We start from the raw sequence: 20,127 nt of genomic DNA, 5'->3' as shown, positions 1-20,127 counted from the left end.
TGTCGGATTCGGGTAGGGTCGGACTGCTCTTCTGGGTCTGGCCTTTGGGCTTGGGTCGGGTCGGGCTGGGTCCGAGTTGGGCTGGGTCCGGGTCGGACACACAGCAAGAATTGCAGGTAAGTGTTAAAAGCTAAAAACTTACCTGAGCTGCGAGTCCAGGATGTCAAGCAAGGAAACCCTGAGTCTGCGCAGTGAGCGTGTGAGCGTCTCTATGATGTCATCACGCTCATGCTGCAGCTTCCTGAAGATTGGGAGTTGGAGGGTAAGTAAAGGGAACATTGTGATGGTTGGGTCAGGGCGGGTTGGGCTCGGGGAGAATGGACGGACTCGGGCCGGGTTGGGCTCGGGTCTGATGTGGTTCTGTCGGGTTCGGGTCAGATTTTTTTTGTGACTTGAGCAGGCCTTTACTCCCCGTCCCCCTCATTAGTCTCTTAATCGGTAACTATTGGCCACCCATCGCTGTTGGCCAGGAGCCACTGCCATTGACGAACCCCTCCGAAAAAGATTGCTTAGAGGTGGGAACGCATGTGCCCACCATCCCGACAACCTAATTTCCATTTTTTCTTCTGGCTCTGCCTTCAAACCTGCCTCCACAGAACTGGCAAGATTCTGCCCGATATGGCAATAGGTGTTTTTGTTATATTTGTTGTGTTGCACTGTATTGCATTTGAATGTAAATGTCTTGCAATTGCTTAGCTATAATTATGTATTTTTAAAACTGCAACAAAACTAAACCCTAACAACCTGTTTTACATATCAATGGAAATAAAAATCAAGACAGATGGAAAACCTATTCTTGTTGACCTACATTGGCCCTTGGTCCTCCAACACCTCCAATTCAAAATACTCATCCTTGTGTTTAAATCCTGAAATGACCTCGCCCATTGTTAGCTCTGTAATCTCCTTCAGCCCTTCAATGCTTCCTGCTCCCCTCCACTCTACAGAACTCTCTACTCCTCTAACTCTGTCCTCTCGTGCATCTGTCCCTCACCTTAACACAATCCCATAGAACACTCTGCTGCTTCGACTTTGGCCTGTTACGTATCTCTCCCTCTGCTTACCCCACCATATATTCAGATATTCAGCTACTTAGACACCATACTCTGGAACCCTTACACCCCCGTCCCCTCCTTTAAGACGCTCCTTAAAATCCATCTCATTGACCAAGCTCTTTTCTTACTCCTCCTAAAATCTCCTTCTTTGGCTTGGTATCTGTTTTTGTTATCTTAAACATCAGTGAGATACCTTGGAACACCTTTCTACATTACAGGTGCTATGTGAACAAAGCCAGCATCATCACCTTGTTTTAAACTATCACACAAAGTCAAGATCTACCCCAATGGTTCAAGCATCAGAAAAATAGCAGGGCAGCCTTGAAGGGCCACATAAACTATTTCTGTGTGGCAGCTTCTAAGTTGAAACAATGTTGATTAATATTTTCATAGGTTTTCTGACATTGGGAAGTAATAAAACCCTCACTAAAGTAATTTATCAAGTTAGGTTAATAAAAATTTTCTTATTTAAATGGAGTAACAAGTCAGCAAATATAACCCTTGAAGCTGTCAGAGCTTGACCCGAAATGTAAGGAATGTAAATTTATTTCAGAAATACAAAAAGTGTTAAATAACATCGGTGCAGTGTCGATAAATATGATCCTGTCACTTTTGACAATGAATGAGTTTTAATCCGTTGTGTAATTTATTGTTGTTTCGGGTGCTTTGAGATGTTTTGATATAATAAGGTGATATATAACTGCAAGATTATTAGCAATTTGAGAAGGAATTGATCTGATAATCTAACTGGCATAGCTTTGCCTTTTCTGATTTTTCACAGGCAGTTTGATGGATTCTCTAACTTTATTTTACAGCATTGTCAGTGTTCACAATTTTGCTTACGATTTACTGATTTTGCATTATTGTTTTAATGCACATGAATCAATGCACACAACAAGAAAAACATAAAGGAAATTTTTAAGAGCTTATAACCCATGGAAAATTGGCTGCAAATATCTGTGGGTCCAGGATTTCAGCGTAAATTCTGAAATGTATCCATTCCCATACCTCTTGCTACTGAGATCATCGAAGTTTGTGGAGAATTTGGGAAGTCCCTTTTTTCCCTACTGTTGGCAGACACCTATGGATCTGGGATGCCCAACATAGTAGCAAGGTGTAAAGTCGTTATTTCTCCCATTATTAGAGAGCCACTAAAAAACAACCATGTGCCGGTCTTCAACTTGTTTTTCATTTTTTTTGCTTTTGGATAGAGCTGTTCATTATTTTGCCATTAACACTCTCTCTGGACAAATGCTTTACCTTTTACTACAACAATTACCACTCCCTTCGCCTTTCATTCCATGACATCTTTGTCATTTAATCTCTCCTGCCTTCTGTCCTACACAGACCTTCCCTTTTGTTCTTTTTCCACCCCTCCACCCTGCCCTTTCACTTGCCTATTACATTTCAACTTTTGCCAGTTCTAATGAAAGGTCATTGAGCTGAAATGCTAACTCTGTTTCTCTCTTCACAGTTGCTGCCTGACCTGCTGGGTATTTCCAGCACTTTCTGTTTTTATTCTACATGTTTAATTAATTGTTTCTTTTCTGGGCCAGTGAGGTTGATTGGCAGTCATTAACAATTATTTTGCTATTTAAAGGCTATTTATGCTATTTTATTTTAGGAATTTTATGCTGTCCTCCGTGGTGGGTTTGGAAATGGGGAGAGCATAAAATCGGGTGGGATGGTGACGTGGGGGGGTGGTTCATGCCACCTTCCTGCCTCCACCAAAATTAAGTCCTGGGCGTGAAGGCCTGTAAACGGCTTTCCCGCCCTGCTGCCAATTGAGGCCCTTAACTGGGCAATTTAATCCCCAATTAAGGGTGTCATCCCACCGCTGGTGCAATTAGCTATGCGGAGGGCAGGCCTGTCACTGCATAGGAAGCACAGCACGATAAACCATGTGGGCTGCTTCCTGGCTCCACAGTGGAGGGGGATTCACTCATTAAAAGGCACTTACTGCCTGAACGAGGAACCCGGCATTGGGAACAGGAAGGCCCGTTAAGAGCCACCACCTGCCCTTGCTAGTACCCCCCCTACATCCCCCTTCCCTGCAGCCCCCCACTCCGCGAAATCCCTCCCGCCCTGACCTACTTGTGGCCTGGGTCCAGCGCTGTTCCTGGGCCCCAGGTAGGTGCTCCTCCGGCAGAGGTCACCACCTCCTTGGAGGTGCTGCTCAGTGGAACAGCTGCTGGCCTCCAAAAGCAGGACTTCTGGCGATGGGGTCCCTGATCCTGTGGAAGGTTCACTTAAGTGCCTGATTGGCACTAGATTCAGCGGGCCTTCCTGAGAACAGGTGACACGGGGCTTTCTGTGCTGTCTTTTCTGGACATCGAGACCCCCATCGCAAGCATAAAATCCCAGCCTATATTTCTGAGCTGTCTGAACGTCTGGGGCTATGGGGCTGTCCATCCCCAAGCCTCTTTGGAATAATGACCTGGGGTAGGCAGAGGGTGGAGCCTCACAGAAGGTCATGCTGGAAAGTTCGCCAGAAGGTCAGGACCTGGCATATTTGCGTGCTAGCCTAATTACTGGCCATTCTGGCTTACCTCTGCTGAAGTTACAGTAGGAGCATATCAAATCAGATGTGGGACTTTGGGGCCATATAGTCTGTACTCTGATTTTTCTTCTCCCTGGCAGAAATGATGTTCCCTCCCTTAAACAACCCAGATGTGATTGGGAACAGATTGCATGGGGAATGTGTACTGTAATGCTAGGCTCCCACCTGCCAAGAATGAGGCACATTAATTTTATCATAAACATTGAGTTTAAACTGTTACTGGAGTGAAGAAAGGACTTGTTAAACAGATCAGTCGTGGCTGGAAAAGACATTTGCATATTAACAGACAGGGATTGGAAGGATAAAGGGCCATTCGCTGACAGATTCAACCCACAATAGACCTTGATCACCAGGTATTGTGTGTAAGAGAAGCATTCCAGAGACTGTTAAGATGATACAATCCAAGACGTAGTCAGACCAGTTAGTCACATGACTAACCTGCTTAGCAACCTGGGTGTTTCTGAATTGTACAAACAGTTTGAACTCAGAGAAAGGTTTGTTTGCTCCTGAACTGAGAAGATCTCTCCTGTCTGCTCCCATCTTTTTCTTACAAGCCCATGAACCCCAAGAGAGAAAAGTCTCCTACAGCGAACAAGGTTTAAGAAGAATACTGGACCCCAACGAAAAACAAGATCTACCTACAATCAAGGACTCTACAGCGAGCTTGAAAAACCATAACAAAAACTCTTCAGATATTGCCTCCAACTTTTCCACTTTATTTTTCTTCTCTTTTCTGTCTCTATTTGCATGTGTGTATCGCATATGCATGCTAGCGTCAGCACACCGTGTATCCATAGGCGCCAACCGAATTCGAGTTTAAGTTTAATAAATTTCAACTTTTCTTCTTTAAACTTAAGAAAGCTGGTTTGTGCTGGTTTCTTTGCCTTATAATTGGAAAGCTGTGAACAAGGATTCACCAAGGGGGAGTTAAAAACACAGTGTGTTAAAAACTAAACCCAGTTATGGTAAGACCAGGTGAAGGCTGAAAGGGAACCCTAGACTTCTTTCTCACCAGGTCATAACAGAAATTTGGGTGCTAGCATCTGGAATTGACCCACAGACAAATGAGAGAAATTGGAAGTGGGAAGCCAAATTGTTCCCAATCAAAAAAGAGCAAGATTTCAATACAGGTTTTCTTGTGGTTTTGTGTGCTTGAATGCTAACATGTCTGCAACTGAAGCTAGTAGCTCCCCAAGCCAGGGTGAAGTAACTTGGGATAAGTTAAAAGCACTGTCTATGGAGGAGTTGAGGAAAATGACTGAGCCATGTGGGATCACTGTAGGTGCCAGGGCTAGAAAGCCTGAACTCCTAAGCTTAGAAGCTAACCATTTTTCCCTTGAATCTGAAGAAGCAGAAACAGGGTTATAAGTAGACTCCGACAGGGTATTGCTAGCAAAGCTACAATTGGAACAGAGGAAACTTGAATTGGATGAGAAAGAACGAGAGAGGCAGGAGAAGGAGGAAGAGAGAGCCTTCCGGAAGGCTGTAAACCTGTATTGAAATCTTGCTCTTTTTTGATTGGGAACAATTTGGCTTCCCACTTCCAATTTCTCTCATTTGTCTGTGGGTCAATTCCAGATGCTAGCACCCAAATTTCTGGTATGACCTGGTGAGAAAGAAGTCTAAAATGAAATGCAGGAGAGGGAGCAAGAAAGAATATTCCGGAAGGAATGTGAAGAAAGAGAGCTGAAGTGGCTTGAGTTAACTAGGGGGCAACAGAATAACCCTAGTGAAAGCATGGCCAATATGGAGGAGCATAATTCAGGGCTGGGTACAAAATGGTGTAAACTAGCTCAACTAATTCCAAGACTCAATGAAGAATATGTAGAAGAATTTTGTGTCCCTTGAGAAACTGGCAAAGCAGCTAAAATGGCCAGCTGAGACCTGACCTCATTTCCTGCAAAGCAAGCTAACTGGAAAAGCCCATGAGGTTTATTCCCTGTTGCCAGATGAGAGTTCATTAAATTATGAACTGGCAAAAAATGCTATCCTCAGGGCATATGAATTAGTACCCGAAGCCTATAGCCAAAAGTTTAGAACCCTTAAGAAGCAAGCTAATCAAACTTATCTGGAGTTTGAAAGAAGTAAGCAGCTGGCTTTTGACCAGTGGCTGCGGGCTCTTAAAGTACAGGTCAGCTATGAGAATCTCAGAGAAGTTATTCTGTTAGAGGAATTTAAACACTTTCTCCCACTCTCCATAAAGACCCATGTAGAGGAGCAATGGGTTCAGAGAGCCTGGCAAGCAGCCATACTAGCTGATGAGTTTTCTTTAATTTCTAAGTCAGTCTCCCAGGGGAGAACCTTTCCAAGTCACCCCCACAAATCCGAAAAGGGCAAAGGGTGGGAAGGTGATAGCAGCCCAAGCAGTCCTTGGAAAGAAAAAAAAGCAGGAGGCACAGGGGGCCCTCCTCTAGCCAAAAAGGAAGGTGCTGTGAGCAGGAATAAGACCCGGCGACCTGTGTGTTTCCATTGTACTAAAGCAGGACATTTAAGAGCTGACTGCTGGAAACTAAAGGGAAAACCTGTAGGGTTAATCAGGGCACACCCGCTCAGAGAAGACGAGGGACTGATGGAAAGCACAGAACAAGCTGTGGCTTTAACTGCAGTAAGAGTGCAACCCAGCAAGCTTACTACTGCAAGTGCAGGAAAATTTAACAGGATTCCTGAAGGCTATCAAGGTTTTGTGTCTGAAGGGAAAGGAACCCCATACCCCTCGAGTGGGGCAAGCAAGCCCATAGTGATTCTCAGGGACACAGGGGCCACTAGATCCCTTTTACTGGGAAAAGGCTTGACCTTTCCCCCAGAGAGTGCAGTGAACATGAGAATGGTGGTGAGTGGTATTGGAGGGCAGTGTATTCTTGTACCTGTACACCAGGTGCACCTGGAGTGTGACCTAGTTTCGGGACCGGTGACGGTAGGGATTGTCCCTAGTTTGCCTGTGGATGGGGTTGACCTGCTCCTAGGTAATAATCTGGTGAGGGTGAAGGTGGTAGCCCCCCCAGTAGTGAAAGAAAGACCACAGGAGGTCAGAGAGACAGTGCAGTGGCAGGAGATGGACCCCTGCAGAGTCCCTGAATATGTAGTGGATCAGGCCATGATCAAACCAGCTCCCCCAGAGGAGACTGAATTAGCACTGCAGATAAATGACCAGGTCTGTCTGTCTGAGACTTTCTTTGGAAAGTTAGGAGACCCAGGGAATGAATTAAATGGATTTTCCCTATCTGAGGCTCAGCAAGCCAACCCTGTATTGCGAGAGTTAGCCCAGTCTGAAAGTGAAACAGAGGGAGTCCCTGACTGCTACTATTTAAAGAATGAGATATTGATGAGGAAATGGAATTCTCCTCGCAGGCCTGAGATTCAGGGGTGGACAGTGGTTCACCAGTTAGTGGTGCCGCAGAGGTACCGGAGAGAAATATTAAGAAGGGCCCACTAGACTACGGTGGCTGTACATGCCAGTATACGAAAGACCAAAACTCGCATAAGGCAGCAGTCTGACTGGCCAAAACTCCACAAAAATGTGATGGAGTACTGCAGGAGTTGCTGCAGGTGCCAGCTTGAGGGGAAACCCCAACCTACAGTGAAAGCTGCACCCCTAAGTCCTGTTAGGAGGACCCTCCAGCAGAGGGCTGGTGATCTGTCAGGGACCTCTGCCAAGAACAAAAGGGGACAGACAGGCACAAGGCTGGCAAAAGGTTGGACAGGGAAGGGGAACAAGTGACCAAGAGGGCAGGTTAAAGGAAGTCTGGGAGGAATCCCAGCTGAAAACCCCTACAGTCCAGTCAGCCAACACTGAAAAATTTGAAAAGTTAGACCTCACATCCTCCTATGTAAATACAGACCCTAGAAGCACCCCACCAGAGTTGCTAACTGCATTTACAGGAACCTGCAGAGACAAAGAAAGACCTCTAGGGGGCAGAAAAACTGAGATCGTGATGCCTCACCTAGTTAAAGTGCCACAGGGGAATGCAGTTGAGCCTGCACAAATACCTGCAGGCAGCAATGTCCTCTGGGACAAAAGGGAGATTAGCAAAGAATCCTCCCCCGCAGTCAGAAAAAAGAAAACCACCCATCCCCTTAAAGTCAAAAGTCTTTGCATGACTCAGCAAAGCACTGAAGGAGAGTTCAGGATAGACCCGCCCACTACTGACTCTCCTGGGGAAAAAAATTACCTCAGCAGGAACAAAGACACGAAGACCCTAGGCAGCTGTGGAAATGGACAAACGGAAAAGAAACTTCCCCAAAAAAGAACCACATGTTTATTGGGATGTCAAAAAAGGGACGATTATAATAAGTTTCAGGATTTGTGAATGAATGAGAGAAATGCATGATTTCTTTCCTGTATATTATATTTTCTCAAATCGCATTTCATTCCGCTGGGTGTGGAGGTGTCATGCTAGGCGCCCACCTGCCAAGAATGAGGCACATTAATTTTTTCAATAACAATGATTTTAAACTGTTACCGGAGTGAAGAAAGGACTTGGTAAACAGATCAGCCATGGCTGGAAAAGACATTTGCATATTAACAGATAGTGCTTGGAAGGACAAAGGACCATTCCCTGACATATTCAACCCACAATGGACCTTGATCACCAGGTATTGTGTGTAAGAGGAGCATTCCAGAGACTGTTAAGGTGATACAAGCCAAGACATGGTCAGACCAGTTAGTCACATGACTAACCTGCTTAGCAACCTGGGTTTTTCTGAATTGTACAAACAGTTTGAACTCAGAGAAAGGTCTGTTTGCTCCTGAACTGAGAAGATCTCTCCTATCTGCTCCCATCTCTTTCTCACAAGCTTTTGAATCCACTGAAGACATATGAACCCCAAGAGAGAAAAGTCTCCTACAGCGAACAAGAGTTATGAAGAATACTGGGCTCCAACGAAAAGGAACATCTACCCTACAATCAAGGACTTTACAGTGAGCTCGAAGAACCATAACAGAAACTCTTCAGATATTGCCTCCAACTTTCCCACTTTATTTTTCTTCTGCTCTTTTCTGTCTCTATTTGCATGTGTGTATCACGTATACATGCTAGTGTCGGTGCATCGTGTATCCGTAGGCATTAAACGCATTAGAGTTTAAGTTTAATAAATTTCAACTTTTCTTCTTTAAACCTAAGAAAGCCTGTTTGTGTTGGTTTCTTTGCCTTATAATTGGAAAGCGGTGGACAAGGATTCACCAAAAGGGAATTAAAAACACGGTGTGTTAAAAATTAAACCCTGTTATGGTAAGACCAGATGAAGGCTGAAGGGGATCCCTACTGTTTCATCGGGTCGTGACAGTATGTATCTGTGACCTACACTTTGCGCTTTAGCACACTCTTGTAACAGTGTCCCAGCTTATTGTCACAATTTTTATTGGGTTTTAAATATTTGTCTATTGAGAAGAATGGGAAGCATTCAGCTCACAAGGGAAGTGAATGCCATAAAGAATGCTATAACATCATAAAAGATCACAGTAATTTTGTGTATAATTATCTACCTAACAATTATTTACATTTTTAGTATTGTCTCTGGTGCCCTTGCACTGTCCAATTCCCACAGAAGGAGCCAACTATTTACTTCTTGAAGGCCGCATATTGAAGTGCCAAAGCTTCTTAGCACTGTTAATAAAGCTTCTTGACCAAGGGAAAACATGGACACAGGAACAAAAAGGAAAAATAGAACAAATAATCCTATGTGCAATGACAGAACATTTGTTTCCATTTTGTTTCAATGAAGGTCACAGATATGATGCTTCAAGATGATTTGTATCCTGGTTGGGGAAAGACTGCTCGAGCCTTCTGGAGAAAGGGATATAACAGAATTGTCTTGTTCTGGTAAGACTGACCTGCCATATTTATCCAAATTGTCTATAATCATTATACTTCTGATTCAACGTAAAGGTATTTCCCCGATAATCAGATTTGAGGCTTTTTGGTGATGTTGCTATCTTATTTCGCCATTAGTGTACTGCTTGCAGTAGTTTGAACATCAATAAGATTATAATTACAAACATAACTTATATTAATTTTTTTTGCAATAATTCATCATCCCAAGATTACAAGTACTAAATTATTGTACTGATATAGATTCCTTACACTCATAGACTACAAGAGAATTTGCTTTTGCAGAGGTTTACAGTCATGAAACTAAGCTGAAAGATTGATTTGCTGATTCATATTGTAGTCCAGGAAGAAGAATTTGATCTTCATAAACATGGACTAAAATTAACTTTTATGCTAAGCTGCCTTTGTTCTTCTAGAATTGATCCAACCACATGGTTTTACATTGCAGTGAATGCAATAAGTTTTGCTTGTAAGAATGTTTGATCTTTTAACTCTAAATGACAAGCAATCGAAGCCAGAGTGGGCAAGAGAAATGAATAATTGGTTGGGAGGTGGAGAAATTTGTCTATGTTGCATCTGTTTTGAGATGGAAATTTCGAACTGGGGGGAACCAGTTTTTGGGCAGAACTCCCATGCCTGAACACCCCCAGCAGTGTACCCACTGCCAATTTGGAAACCAGCAACTTCCAAGTGCCCAAGGTTCTTGCGTGAAGGATTAGACCATTTGTATATGTTAATCAGGCTTCTATGCTTGTTTTTGGATGCCCCTCTCTCCAAACTTGGTGGTTGGCACATGTGCGTATCTACTCAGTTTTTACAGGTTTACAGCTGCCTAACTAGTTATTCTTAAAGAGACCACTGGAGGTCATCAGGAATGCATCTCCTGCCTCCATAACAGTACTGTGGTTCACTGCCAGACTGGGCTTGTCCCTCATCTGGTTTATATGTTGCTATTTTTTAAATGCTGATTATTTTTCAATCTCTTTCAAATGTACACATGTATAAAAGTAATACAGAAGCCCTGCCCATTTCTAGAAAATATATGCACATTAAATAATGGCAGAATTTCACTTTTCTTGGTCTGGAGCATCATTGTGACTTCTGGCTGGTGACCTGGCTTGTCACTTCAAGCCAAATTTCTAGGCACTTCCTTGAAGGAGTGGTCGAGATAGGTCCTGAGGTCAATACAACTTTAATTGCTGTTTGTTGAAAGTACTTTAAATTTCTGGCCCCTGTAGGACAGTAAAACAGATGTTTTACATTCTCTTTTGCTTATATATTGAAGTTTGAAGTCTGGAGTATGATGGGCACTCTCAAAAAATTATATAGGTGATGAAAGCCAACTCGGTGTGAGTATGTCACTTTTCATAGTTGACACATTCAGATGTGATGGCAATTTTTGATACTCCATGCTTGGGTACTAGATGCACAATTCTATAGCAGGTAAAGGTTACTTTACACTTTTGAGGTATTGGTTACAGTAGAGGGATCAATATTTTCCCAGGTGCTGAAAACTTTCCATCCACATTTTCATTTCAAGCACATTGTCTCCAAGCATAACCTAGATCAAAAAAAGCCTTTTGACTCCTGTGGACAAATTGCAAAGCTTAGTGAATGAAATTTCAAGATAAAAGCGATAATGGAATAAAGCACTGACACAGCCATCAATATAATGGGTGAAGATGCCAGGAGAAACATCTGAGCAGAATTGGAACAAAGGATGTCCCACATATACTCCAAAAGGCCTAGCTGGGGTCCATGCAGGTTCCCATAGCAACACTTTTTATCTGGAGGAAGTGAGTAGAATTAGAAGAGAAATTGCTCAAGTGAGAGCAAGTTCGGCTAGACGAAAAAGTGTGGTAGTGGACGAGACTGGTTGTGTTATTGCTCAAGGCAGCTGTTCAAGAATAATTTTTGAACTGTTTTCACTAACAATATTCTGGAATATCCTGTGCCGGTAACTGTCATGGTATAAAGGATTAGGAACAGTTTGCAGAATGAGCTGGTGATAGGTGCACTGTACTTGAGGTTGCTTTATTATCTCAGGTGTTATAGGGGCTACAATTAAATTATGAGCTAATTCTATGAGTTGGGACAAAACATTTTGTCATAATGTTTAATTGCAACCCTTTCTTTTTTCCAGTCATATTTGTTCTTGCTGAAATTCAGAGGCTTCTGTAGACAGAATAATTCCCAACTGTTTATTGATGACAAAAGGAAATATTCATTGATGTGCATAAGAACAAAAACATGTCAGGATGGCAAAAAGCTTTGAGCTGAGTGAGATTATGATAGTTATTTGCACTTTCCCTTCCTGGATTAATAATCCTTCTGATGCAGCAGACTACATCCATTAAACATGCAAATTGAGCAAGATGAAAGCACTCTTCATACTTCAGATCAGTATATATTAATCTCTATTTGGCGACGATGCACAGGGAAAGTATTTGAAAAGATATAGGAAAACTACAGTTCAAACAAAGGTGCTAACTAAATCTTCTCAGCAAACAAATATACATTCTACTGTTTTAAAGAAAGTTGAAAGAGCTTGTATAATAAAAGCAAACTACTGCAGATGCTGAAAATCTGAAATAAAAACAAGAAATGCTGGAAATACTCAGCAGGTCTGGCAGCATCTGTGGAGAGAGAAGCAGAGTTAACATTTCAGGTCAGTGACCCTTCTTCATTATTATTATTATTGAAAGAGCTTGTGTTTATGCAGCACCTTTCACAACCTGAAGACATCCTAAAGAGCTTTACAGCCAATGAAGTACTTTTGAAATGTATCACTGGCTGCCAGATTTTACAACAATTTGTGCACAGGAAGGTCTGGCAACAGCAGTGAGATATCTGACCAGATAATCTATTTACTGAAAACTTTATCAACTTTGCTTCCAATTTCCACCCTTCTCTCACCTTTACATGGTCCATCTCTGACACTTCCCTTCCCTTCCTCGACTTCTCTGTCTCCATCTCTGGGGATAGGTTGTCTACTAATATCCATTATAAGCCCACCGACTCCCACAACTACCTCGACTACACTTCTTCACACCCTACCTCCTGTAAGGACTCCATTCCATTCTCCCAGTTTCTCTGTCTCCGACGCAACTGCTCTGATGATGCTACCTTCCATGACGGTGCTTCTGATATGACCTCCTTTTTCCTCAACCAAGGATTGCCCCCCACTGTTGTTGACAGGGCCCTCAACCGTGTCCGCCCATTTCCCGCACCTCTGCCCTCAACACTTCCCCTCCCTCCCAGAACCGTGACAGGGTTCCCCTTGTCCTCACTTTCCACCCCATCAGCCTCCACATCCAAAGGATCATCCTCCGCCATTTTCACCACCTCCAGCGTGATGCCACTACCAAACGCATCTTCCCCTCCCTTCCCCTGTCAGCATTCCGAAGGGATCGTTACCTCCGCGACACCCTGGTCCACTCCTCCATTACCCCCACCACCTTGTCCCCGTCCCATGGCACCTTCCCCTGCAATCGCAGGAGGTGTAATACCTGCCCATTTACCTCCTCTCTCCTCACTATCCCAGGCCCCAAACACTCCTTTCAGGTGAAGCAGCGATTTACTTGTACTTCTTTCAATTTAGTATACTGTATTCGCTGCTCACAATGTGGTCTCCTCTACATTGGGGAGACCAAGCGCAGACTGGGTGACCGCTTTGCGGAACATCTCCGCTCAGTCCGCAAGCAGGACCCTGAGCTTCCGGTTGCTTGCCATTTCAACACTCCCCCCCCCACCCCCCTGCTCTCATGCTCACATCTCTGTCCTGGGATTGCTGCAGTGTTCCAGTGAACATCAACGCAAGCTCGAGGAACAGCATCTCATCTACCGATTAGGCACACTACAGCCTGCCGGACTGAACATTGAGTTCAATAATTTCAGAGCATGACAGCCCCCTATTTTACTTTCATTTTAGTTATTTGTTCTTTTTTTCCTTTATTACATTTTTTACAATCTTTTTTTTTGCATTTATTTCATTTCATAGTTTGTTCAGTTTGCTTACCCACTGTTTTTTTCATGTTTGCAGTTGCTGCTGTTCAATATTCAGTCCGTTAACACCTTATCTGTACTAATGCTTTGTCTTTCAACACACCATTAACATATTGTTTGCCTTTGCTCCATGACCTTTTGGTCAGCTATGTGGCCTTGTCCAATCTACACCTTCTCCTTTGTTATCTCTTGCCCCACCCCCACCTCACTTGCTTATAACCTTTGACATCTCTAATATTTGTCAGTTCCGAAGAAGGGTCACTGACCCGAAACGTTAACTCTGCTTCTCTTTCCACTGATGCTGCCAGACCTGCTGAGTGATTCCAGCATTTCTTGTTTTTATATCTATTTTAGTGATGTTGGCTGAGAGATAACTATTGTCCAGTACACCAGGAGAATTCTCCAACTCTCCTTCAAACAATGCCATGCGATCTTTCATGTCCACATGAGAGGGCAAGTGGGGCCTTGCTTTAACATCTCCTGTGAAAGATGGTACTTCCTACAATGTAGCACTCCCTGAGTACGACACTGTAGTGTCATCTTAGATTATGTGCTGTCTCTGGAGTGGAACTCAAATCCACAACTTTCTGACTCAGAGGTGAGAGTGCAATCACTGAGTCAAGGCTGACACCTTTTTTTTTTCTTCTTTTTATATATTTTTTACTTAAAGTGATGGGAAACCGTGGAGAAGATTTAAATCACATAGCCATTGTGCCCTTTGGGAAATCAGTGTATGTGCTCCTTAATGTTTTCACACTGGATTAATATCTCAAGAAACGTTGATCCTCCATCACTTGACAGATTGTAGAGAGAATTAAAAGAATTTAATGGATCAACACAGCAAATAATAAATCAATGTTTGTTTTAGTGTTCAATTGTCACTGTTGAGCATTAAGACAGGGTAAGTTTTGCAGTGTTTTGCTTAGTTATGGTTTAGGCTGTCATGGGTATGTATATAATGCTATGTTAGCAGCAAAGATTGGAACAAAACTAGAAACTTGCTTGAAATAAACAGCAGTGGTATATTTCATCCTGGTGGGATTGTAGCCTGCCTATTACAGATCTGCCTGACTTTTATTCGATTGATTTTAGTGGAATGAAAATCAGGCAGGTTCTGTACTGGGCAAGCGATCTGTCATGCCACATTACCACCCATGCAGTGAAGAGGGAAATCTACCTCTAAACCAGTCAGAAATTGTAAAGAGAAAAGACAAGTTAAAGTTTTGGGCAGAATCTTTCTTAAGAACTGAAAATTGAACCTTTGAGTCTGAACATAAGGGAGGAATAAAAAAAAAACAGGTAATTTAATCACAGAGCATGTTTAATGAGCTGCAACTTGCTTAAAAGAAAAGCAGGAAATGGTTGAATGATGTAAAAGGCTAGCTCAGTGAGGCAACAGAGTGATATTATAAACAAACACAAAAACATGAAAATTGCTAACACTTCAGGAGAAACACAAGAAAATGGGGTAGGTTGGAAAACAATCCAAAAAAAAAATCTGCAGATGAAGTTCAAGAGAACGCTCAGCATCCTGCATCATCCGCCATGTCAAGATCTATCCAAACTGTATTGCCAGAAATACAGAATCAATCATCAGTTAAATTGAAGCAATTACCAAAGTGTGATTCATGAGGCGGCAAGTGATAAATCGCTAACAATTGGTGATTTTCATTGCTTCATAAAAAGGGTTGAATTTTATTCTCCTGCCACCAGGAGTGCAGGTGGGCGATAAAATGGCAGCCTGCACATGCGGGCCACGCGCTGCCAGGGAGATCGGGCCCAGCAATCCTGACACAGCAGCACATCATTGAAATCCCCAATTCAGTAGCTGGAGGTGATGATTAGATTAGATTAGATTAGAGATACAGCACTGAAACAGGCCCTTCGGCCCACCGAGTCTGTGCCGAACATCAACCACCCATTTAGACTAATCCTACACTAATCCCATATTCCTACCAAACATCCCCACCTGTCCTTATATTTCCCTACCACCCACTAGTGACAATTTATAATGGCCAATTTACCTATCAACCTGCAAGTCTTTTGGCTTGTGGGAGGAAACTGGAGCACCCGGAGAAAACCTACGCAGACACAGGGAGAACTTGCAAACTCCACACAGGCAGTACCCGGAATCGAACCCGGGTCCCTGGAGCTGTGAGGCTGCGGTGCTAACCACTGCGCCACTGTGCTGTTGAATGAGTAGATGTGAGGAGGGTTGGTCTTCTGGACAGCCATCCAGAGATCAGCAGAGCAGTATGTAACACCGAAGGGAGTGATCAGGGTCAATGCCTGCAGAAGATGATGGCACAATTTCAGGAAACTAGGTAAAAATAGCTAACAGAATCTTTGGATTGCCCAGGTATACAAAGTGTTGCCTATGAAGAGTGTCACATTTACTGATGGCCCTTGCCATGCTCTTCTAATTCCTTAAAGAATTGTAATTTCTTATCAATAATTCCCATACTCCAACAAGACAAATAGTCCAGCTGTAAATTACAATAAAAAGCCTTGACACGTTAATCTTTGGTTGTCTTAACGAGAATTCATGCATAAATCATTATAGCAGAAGGTAGCTGCATGTTGTATGGTCACTTACTGACAACTTAGGACAGACTGAAGGTTGGGAATATCTGACACTGTGTATATGCTCCTTTATCTTGCAACATGTGAAGATTTTTCTTTGCTTATCTTGTAAAATGGCACATAATGTACAGGATCAAAACTGAGCTGGATTCAGAAATTACAAGCTCCCGGGTCCCTTAGAGAAGGCCGCCTGACATCCTTATATATAAGAGCATGGGGAGTGTGGGGGTACAGTTATCCCCCAAGGTCAAAGCTAGTACCATCCAGCGGTTTCACTTTGTTGGGCTATATTCGACTATAGGGGAAGGTTGGAGGGTGTCATCCTTTTGGATGGGTGCTAAATTGTAGCCCTATCAGGCTGGTCAGGTAAACATGAATGATCCCATTGCATTGTTTGAAAAAGAGTAGGGAATTCTCCCCATGTTCTGGGTAACATTCCTCCCTCAACCAACACCATGAAAACAGATTAACTGGTTATTTACCTTACTGCTGTTTATGGGACTTTACTGTGCAGAAAATAATTGCACTTCAAAGTACTATTTTGTCCATGAGGCATTTTAGGATATACTGAGAGGTGTGATGAGCACTAAATAAATACAAGTTCATTCTTTCTTTCCCCTTCTTTCTCTCTCCCATCCCGACATACCCACATTTGTACACATTTCACACATGGTATTTTAAAGTGCACACTTGGCCTGAAGGTGTCCTGGATGTAGCATTTCAAATTTTGTTCCTTTTCTTTCATTGTAAGCCTGTAAGATGAACTCTACAGTGGCTCAAGGTAAGATAGCATCTGTGTGTGGATACATCTCAACAAAGTTTAGAGTTACTGGTGCAGCTGAGCACTTCCCAGCAGATGTTAGTGAGCTAGAGAAAAGAGTACCTGGTGAGCCAGTGCATAAGTGAGGAGGACTTTAAACCTTCTGGCTAGATGCTCACATGACTACTATCAATGGTCCCTTGTACTTCTGTAATGCAGTAAAATTGGGCAGCCGAGTCACTGCTGTCCTGTGGGAAAGGAGATGGAAGGGTTAATGACTAATACATCAGTTACCTGTTTGATGCATATTTGAGTAGCATATTGGCTGGTATTACAGAAAGTGAAATTAGATAAGCACATGAGCAAGAAAGGAATGGAAGGATATGCTGATAGGGTTAGATCAGGGTTGTCCAACATACGGCCCACAGGCCAGGATTCGGCCTGCCAAAGGTTTCCATCCAGCCCGCAAATGCAAACTGTACCCGGGGCCGTTCTTCATTCTCCCCAGGGCTCTGTGACTGGAGATGGGAAATTTCCCTTTGTTTTCTTCTTGCAGACTGGCCTTTTAAAAACATGGCGTTGTCAGTGTCACAGTGACAGCTGCTGATGCAGGACTGCGCTTCCAACTTTGACAGATTCGGGGTTTCTTGCATTTTTTTTTACAAGCCCACCAGAAAACCCCAAATCTGTCCGATGTTGGGAAGGGCGTTCCCGCTTCAGCAGCTGATCTGTGAAACTCAGCGTAATGTTTTTAAACAAACTGAACGAGCACAAAGCGGCTGTGCTGAAAACTCCCACTCAGTGCAACTGTCAGAAAAAGGGAGAGAGAGGGGGAGGGGGAGTGGGAACAGAGAGGAGCAGAGAGAGAGCAGCGGGGGAGGGGGGGGGGGTGCGGAAAGAGAGAGGGCAAACAGAGAGAGAGCGGCGGGGGGGCAAGAGAGAGGGGAAACAGAGAGGGGGGGGGAAACAGAGAGAGAGAGGGGAACAGAGATAGAGAGAGAGGGCAAAACAGGGAGAGAAAGGGAAAACAGAGAAAGTGGGGGGAACAGAGAGAAGGGGGACAGAGAGAGGGGGGCAGAGAAAGGGGGGATGTGGGGGGAGAACACAGAGCGAGGATGACACAGAGAGGGGGGGAACAACACAGAGAAGGGGGAACACAGGGAGAGAGATGGTGACAGAGAGAGAGATCAAGATCACTCCTGACAGCTGGAAATCTATCCAGAATACTCTGCATCTCTACATCAAGTGTGCAGGCAGAGATTGACTATTTATGCAAGCAAAAACAATGCCAGGTACGCCACTAAATCAATTTTCAATATAGTGACGAGAAAGTAAGTCAATAAATTAGTCTTCTCATTTAAAGCTTCTTCACAAAAATGCACATTTGTTGTTTTTATTAGCAAGGTACATTTTTAATGCCTTTATCTTTCGAAATTTGCTCACCGGCCCCCCAGACTGAGCAAACATCGTAATGCGGCCTTCCGCCCGAAAAGGTTCGACAACACTGGTTTAGATGAAGAGGGGTGGGACAAGGGTCTTGTGGAGCGTTAACACTGGCCGAGTCCAGTTGGACCGAATGACCAACTTATTTGCGATAGACTCAATGTAATTCTATGATCCTGAGGCTATTCTGGAAGACAGTAGAGGCAGAAATATAGAGAGAACTGGCAACCTTGCCTGCTGTAGGCAGTACTGCCCCCACAACTCTGATGTAAAATCCTACCACACCCTGGTGTCCCCTTGCCAGGAGCATTCCTGCAGCCTTGTGCCAAATTTACATTAATTGCCTGCAGCTTCTCTTATTCACTGCTACTTGCTTTTTCTCTTTAAACATTTCTAGTCATGCAGGTTCACTTTCACTCAATCATTGCAGACACCTATCTGGCTGTTTCTAACCCCCACACTTTCTCCAGTGCTAATTACAGACTGATTGTACAGTCGATCAATTCAGTATCTATTCTCCTCATGTTTAACTGTATTGTCTATTATTCAAGATTTCATTTTCAGAAGCCATGAGATTTCTCTCCCATCAGTTTTTTCCCCACCCCACAAAGCATGGATCCCCATCATGTGGGCTGCACATGTGCAATCTTTCCAATTTCATTTTCTGGTCTATTGTAACTTTATGTTTGACAGTGTATTCATCTTTTTTTCAATATTTGACTGCGACTAATATTTAATGTTTGTTCAATTTATTTTTTTCTTCTGTTGACAATCCCACTTCAGCCTGCAGACTGGTATTTTCTGTACAGTATCTTTGTTTCATACATTGGATTCAATAAAATTACATCCTGTACAACATCTATTATATATTAAATTCAATAGCTACAGTGGACATTTCTTTGAAAATTCACTGTGAGTACCTGCCATACCAGTTAGTCCTATAGATGCTGTTTTGATAGGCTTTTTCAATGTTAAACGTGTTAGACAAACAATTGGTGCTATTTTATAGTTATAGTATATTGTCTTGAAATTGCATAACTTGCTTCCCATAAATTGCTCAAAATGCTTTCTATTTTTTTCAGCTGTCATTTCTTTCTCCTCAGTAAATGTCATTTCTATTATCCAAAGTAAAGGTTCGGACAAAATTTTAAAAATCCAAAACATTATATATTTTGCAATAGCATCATTAAATTAATCCACTAGTTTGCCTTTTTTGTATTTTAATATATTAATTTAAGATTTTTATTTGAAGGCCTCAGCCTTTCCCTAAAGCTGGGCTTGGATTTGATTCTACTGAATTTGAATTGCGCAGTCTGATCGGGCTGAATTTTATTTGCCTGTCGCGGGTCCTGGTGATGGCACTGGATGAGGCCACATATGGTCACCTTCTCTACTTTGTGCGTCCACCTGGTGAGCCGGGCACAAAACATGGGAGTGTGATAGGCAACAAGCGGAATGCAGTGAGGTGATTATTTATTGAGTTCACTTGGAACAGGCATCATGGTGGCAGAAACCGGATATGTATAAGATTGTCCTGGCCTCTCTTGCGCATCTCTCAATGGCCCTCACCTCCGGTACGAGGGCTTCATCATCCCGCGCTGCCTGATTGGCATTCTCCTCCACATACTCTTCATCGGGTGATGAGTGGCATTCAGTTGTCCTCTTGACGCAAAGCCTCCCCCCTCTGCAATGCTAGATTGTGCAGATCACAGCTGTCCACCACAATATGCGACACCTTCACTTGCAGGGCTCCACCGGATCGATCCAGCCATTGGAATCTTATCTTCAGCAGGCTAATAGCCTGCTCGATGGTTACTTGGGTGGATCCGAGAGGAGTTGTACCTCTCCTCTGCTGCAGTGTGAGGGCTCCTCATGGCGTGAGTAGCCATGTCTTCA

At 43.3% G+C, this 20,127-nt stretch overlaps 1 protein-coding gene across 3 annotated transcripts in view; it reads left to right on the top strand.

Annotated features, from left to right (window-relative positions):
* The window catches only part of tmem117 (transmembrane protein 117), a 307,799-nt gene that overhangs the window by 189,785 nt on the left and 97,887 nt on the right, over positions 1–20,127 (top strand). For all 3 annotated transcript variants that reach the window (XM_068051188.1, XM_068051189.1, XM_068051190.1), the window contains exon 5: positions 9,334–9,431. In XM_068051188.1, the coding sequence (XP_067907289.1) occupies positions 9,334–9,431 (98 nt within the window). The remainder of the gene's footprint in view (positions 1–9,333; positions 9,432–20,127) is intronic.

Source organism: Heterodontus francisci, chromosome 18, assembly GCF_036365525.1.
Source record: "Heterodontus francisci isolate sHetFra1 chromosome 18, sHetFra1.hap1, whole genome shotgun sequence".
NCBI lineage: Eukaryota > Metazoa > Chordata > Chondrichthyes > Heterodontiformes > Heterodontidae > Heterodontus > Heterodontus francisci.
This window is presented reverse-complemented; position numbering and strand designations above follow the sequence as displayed.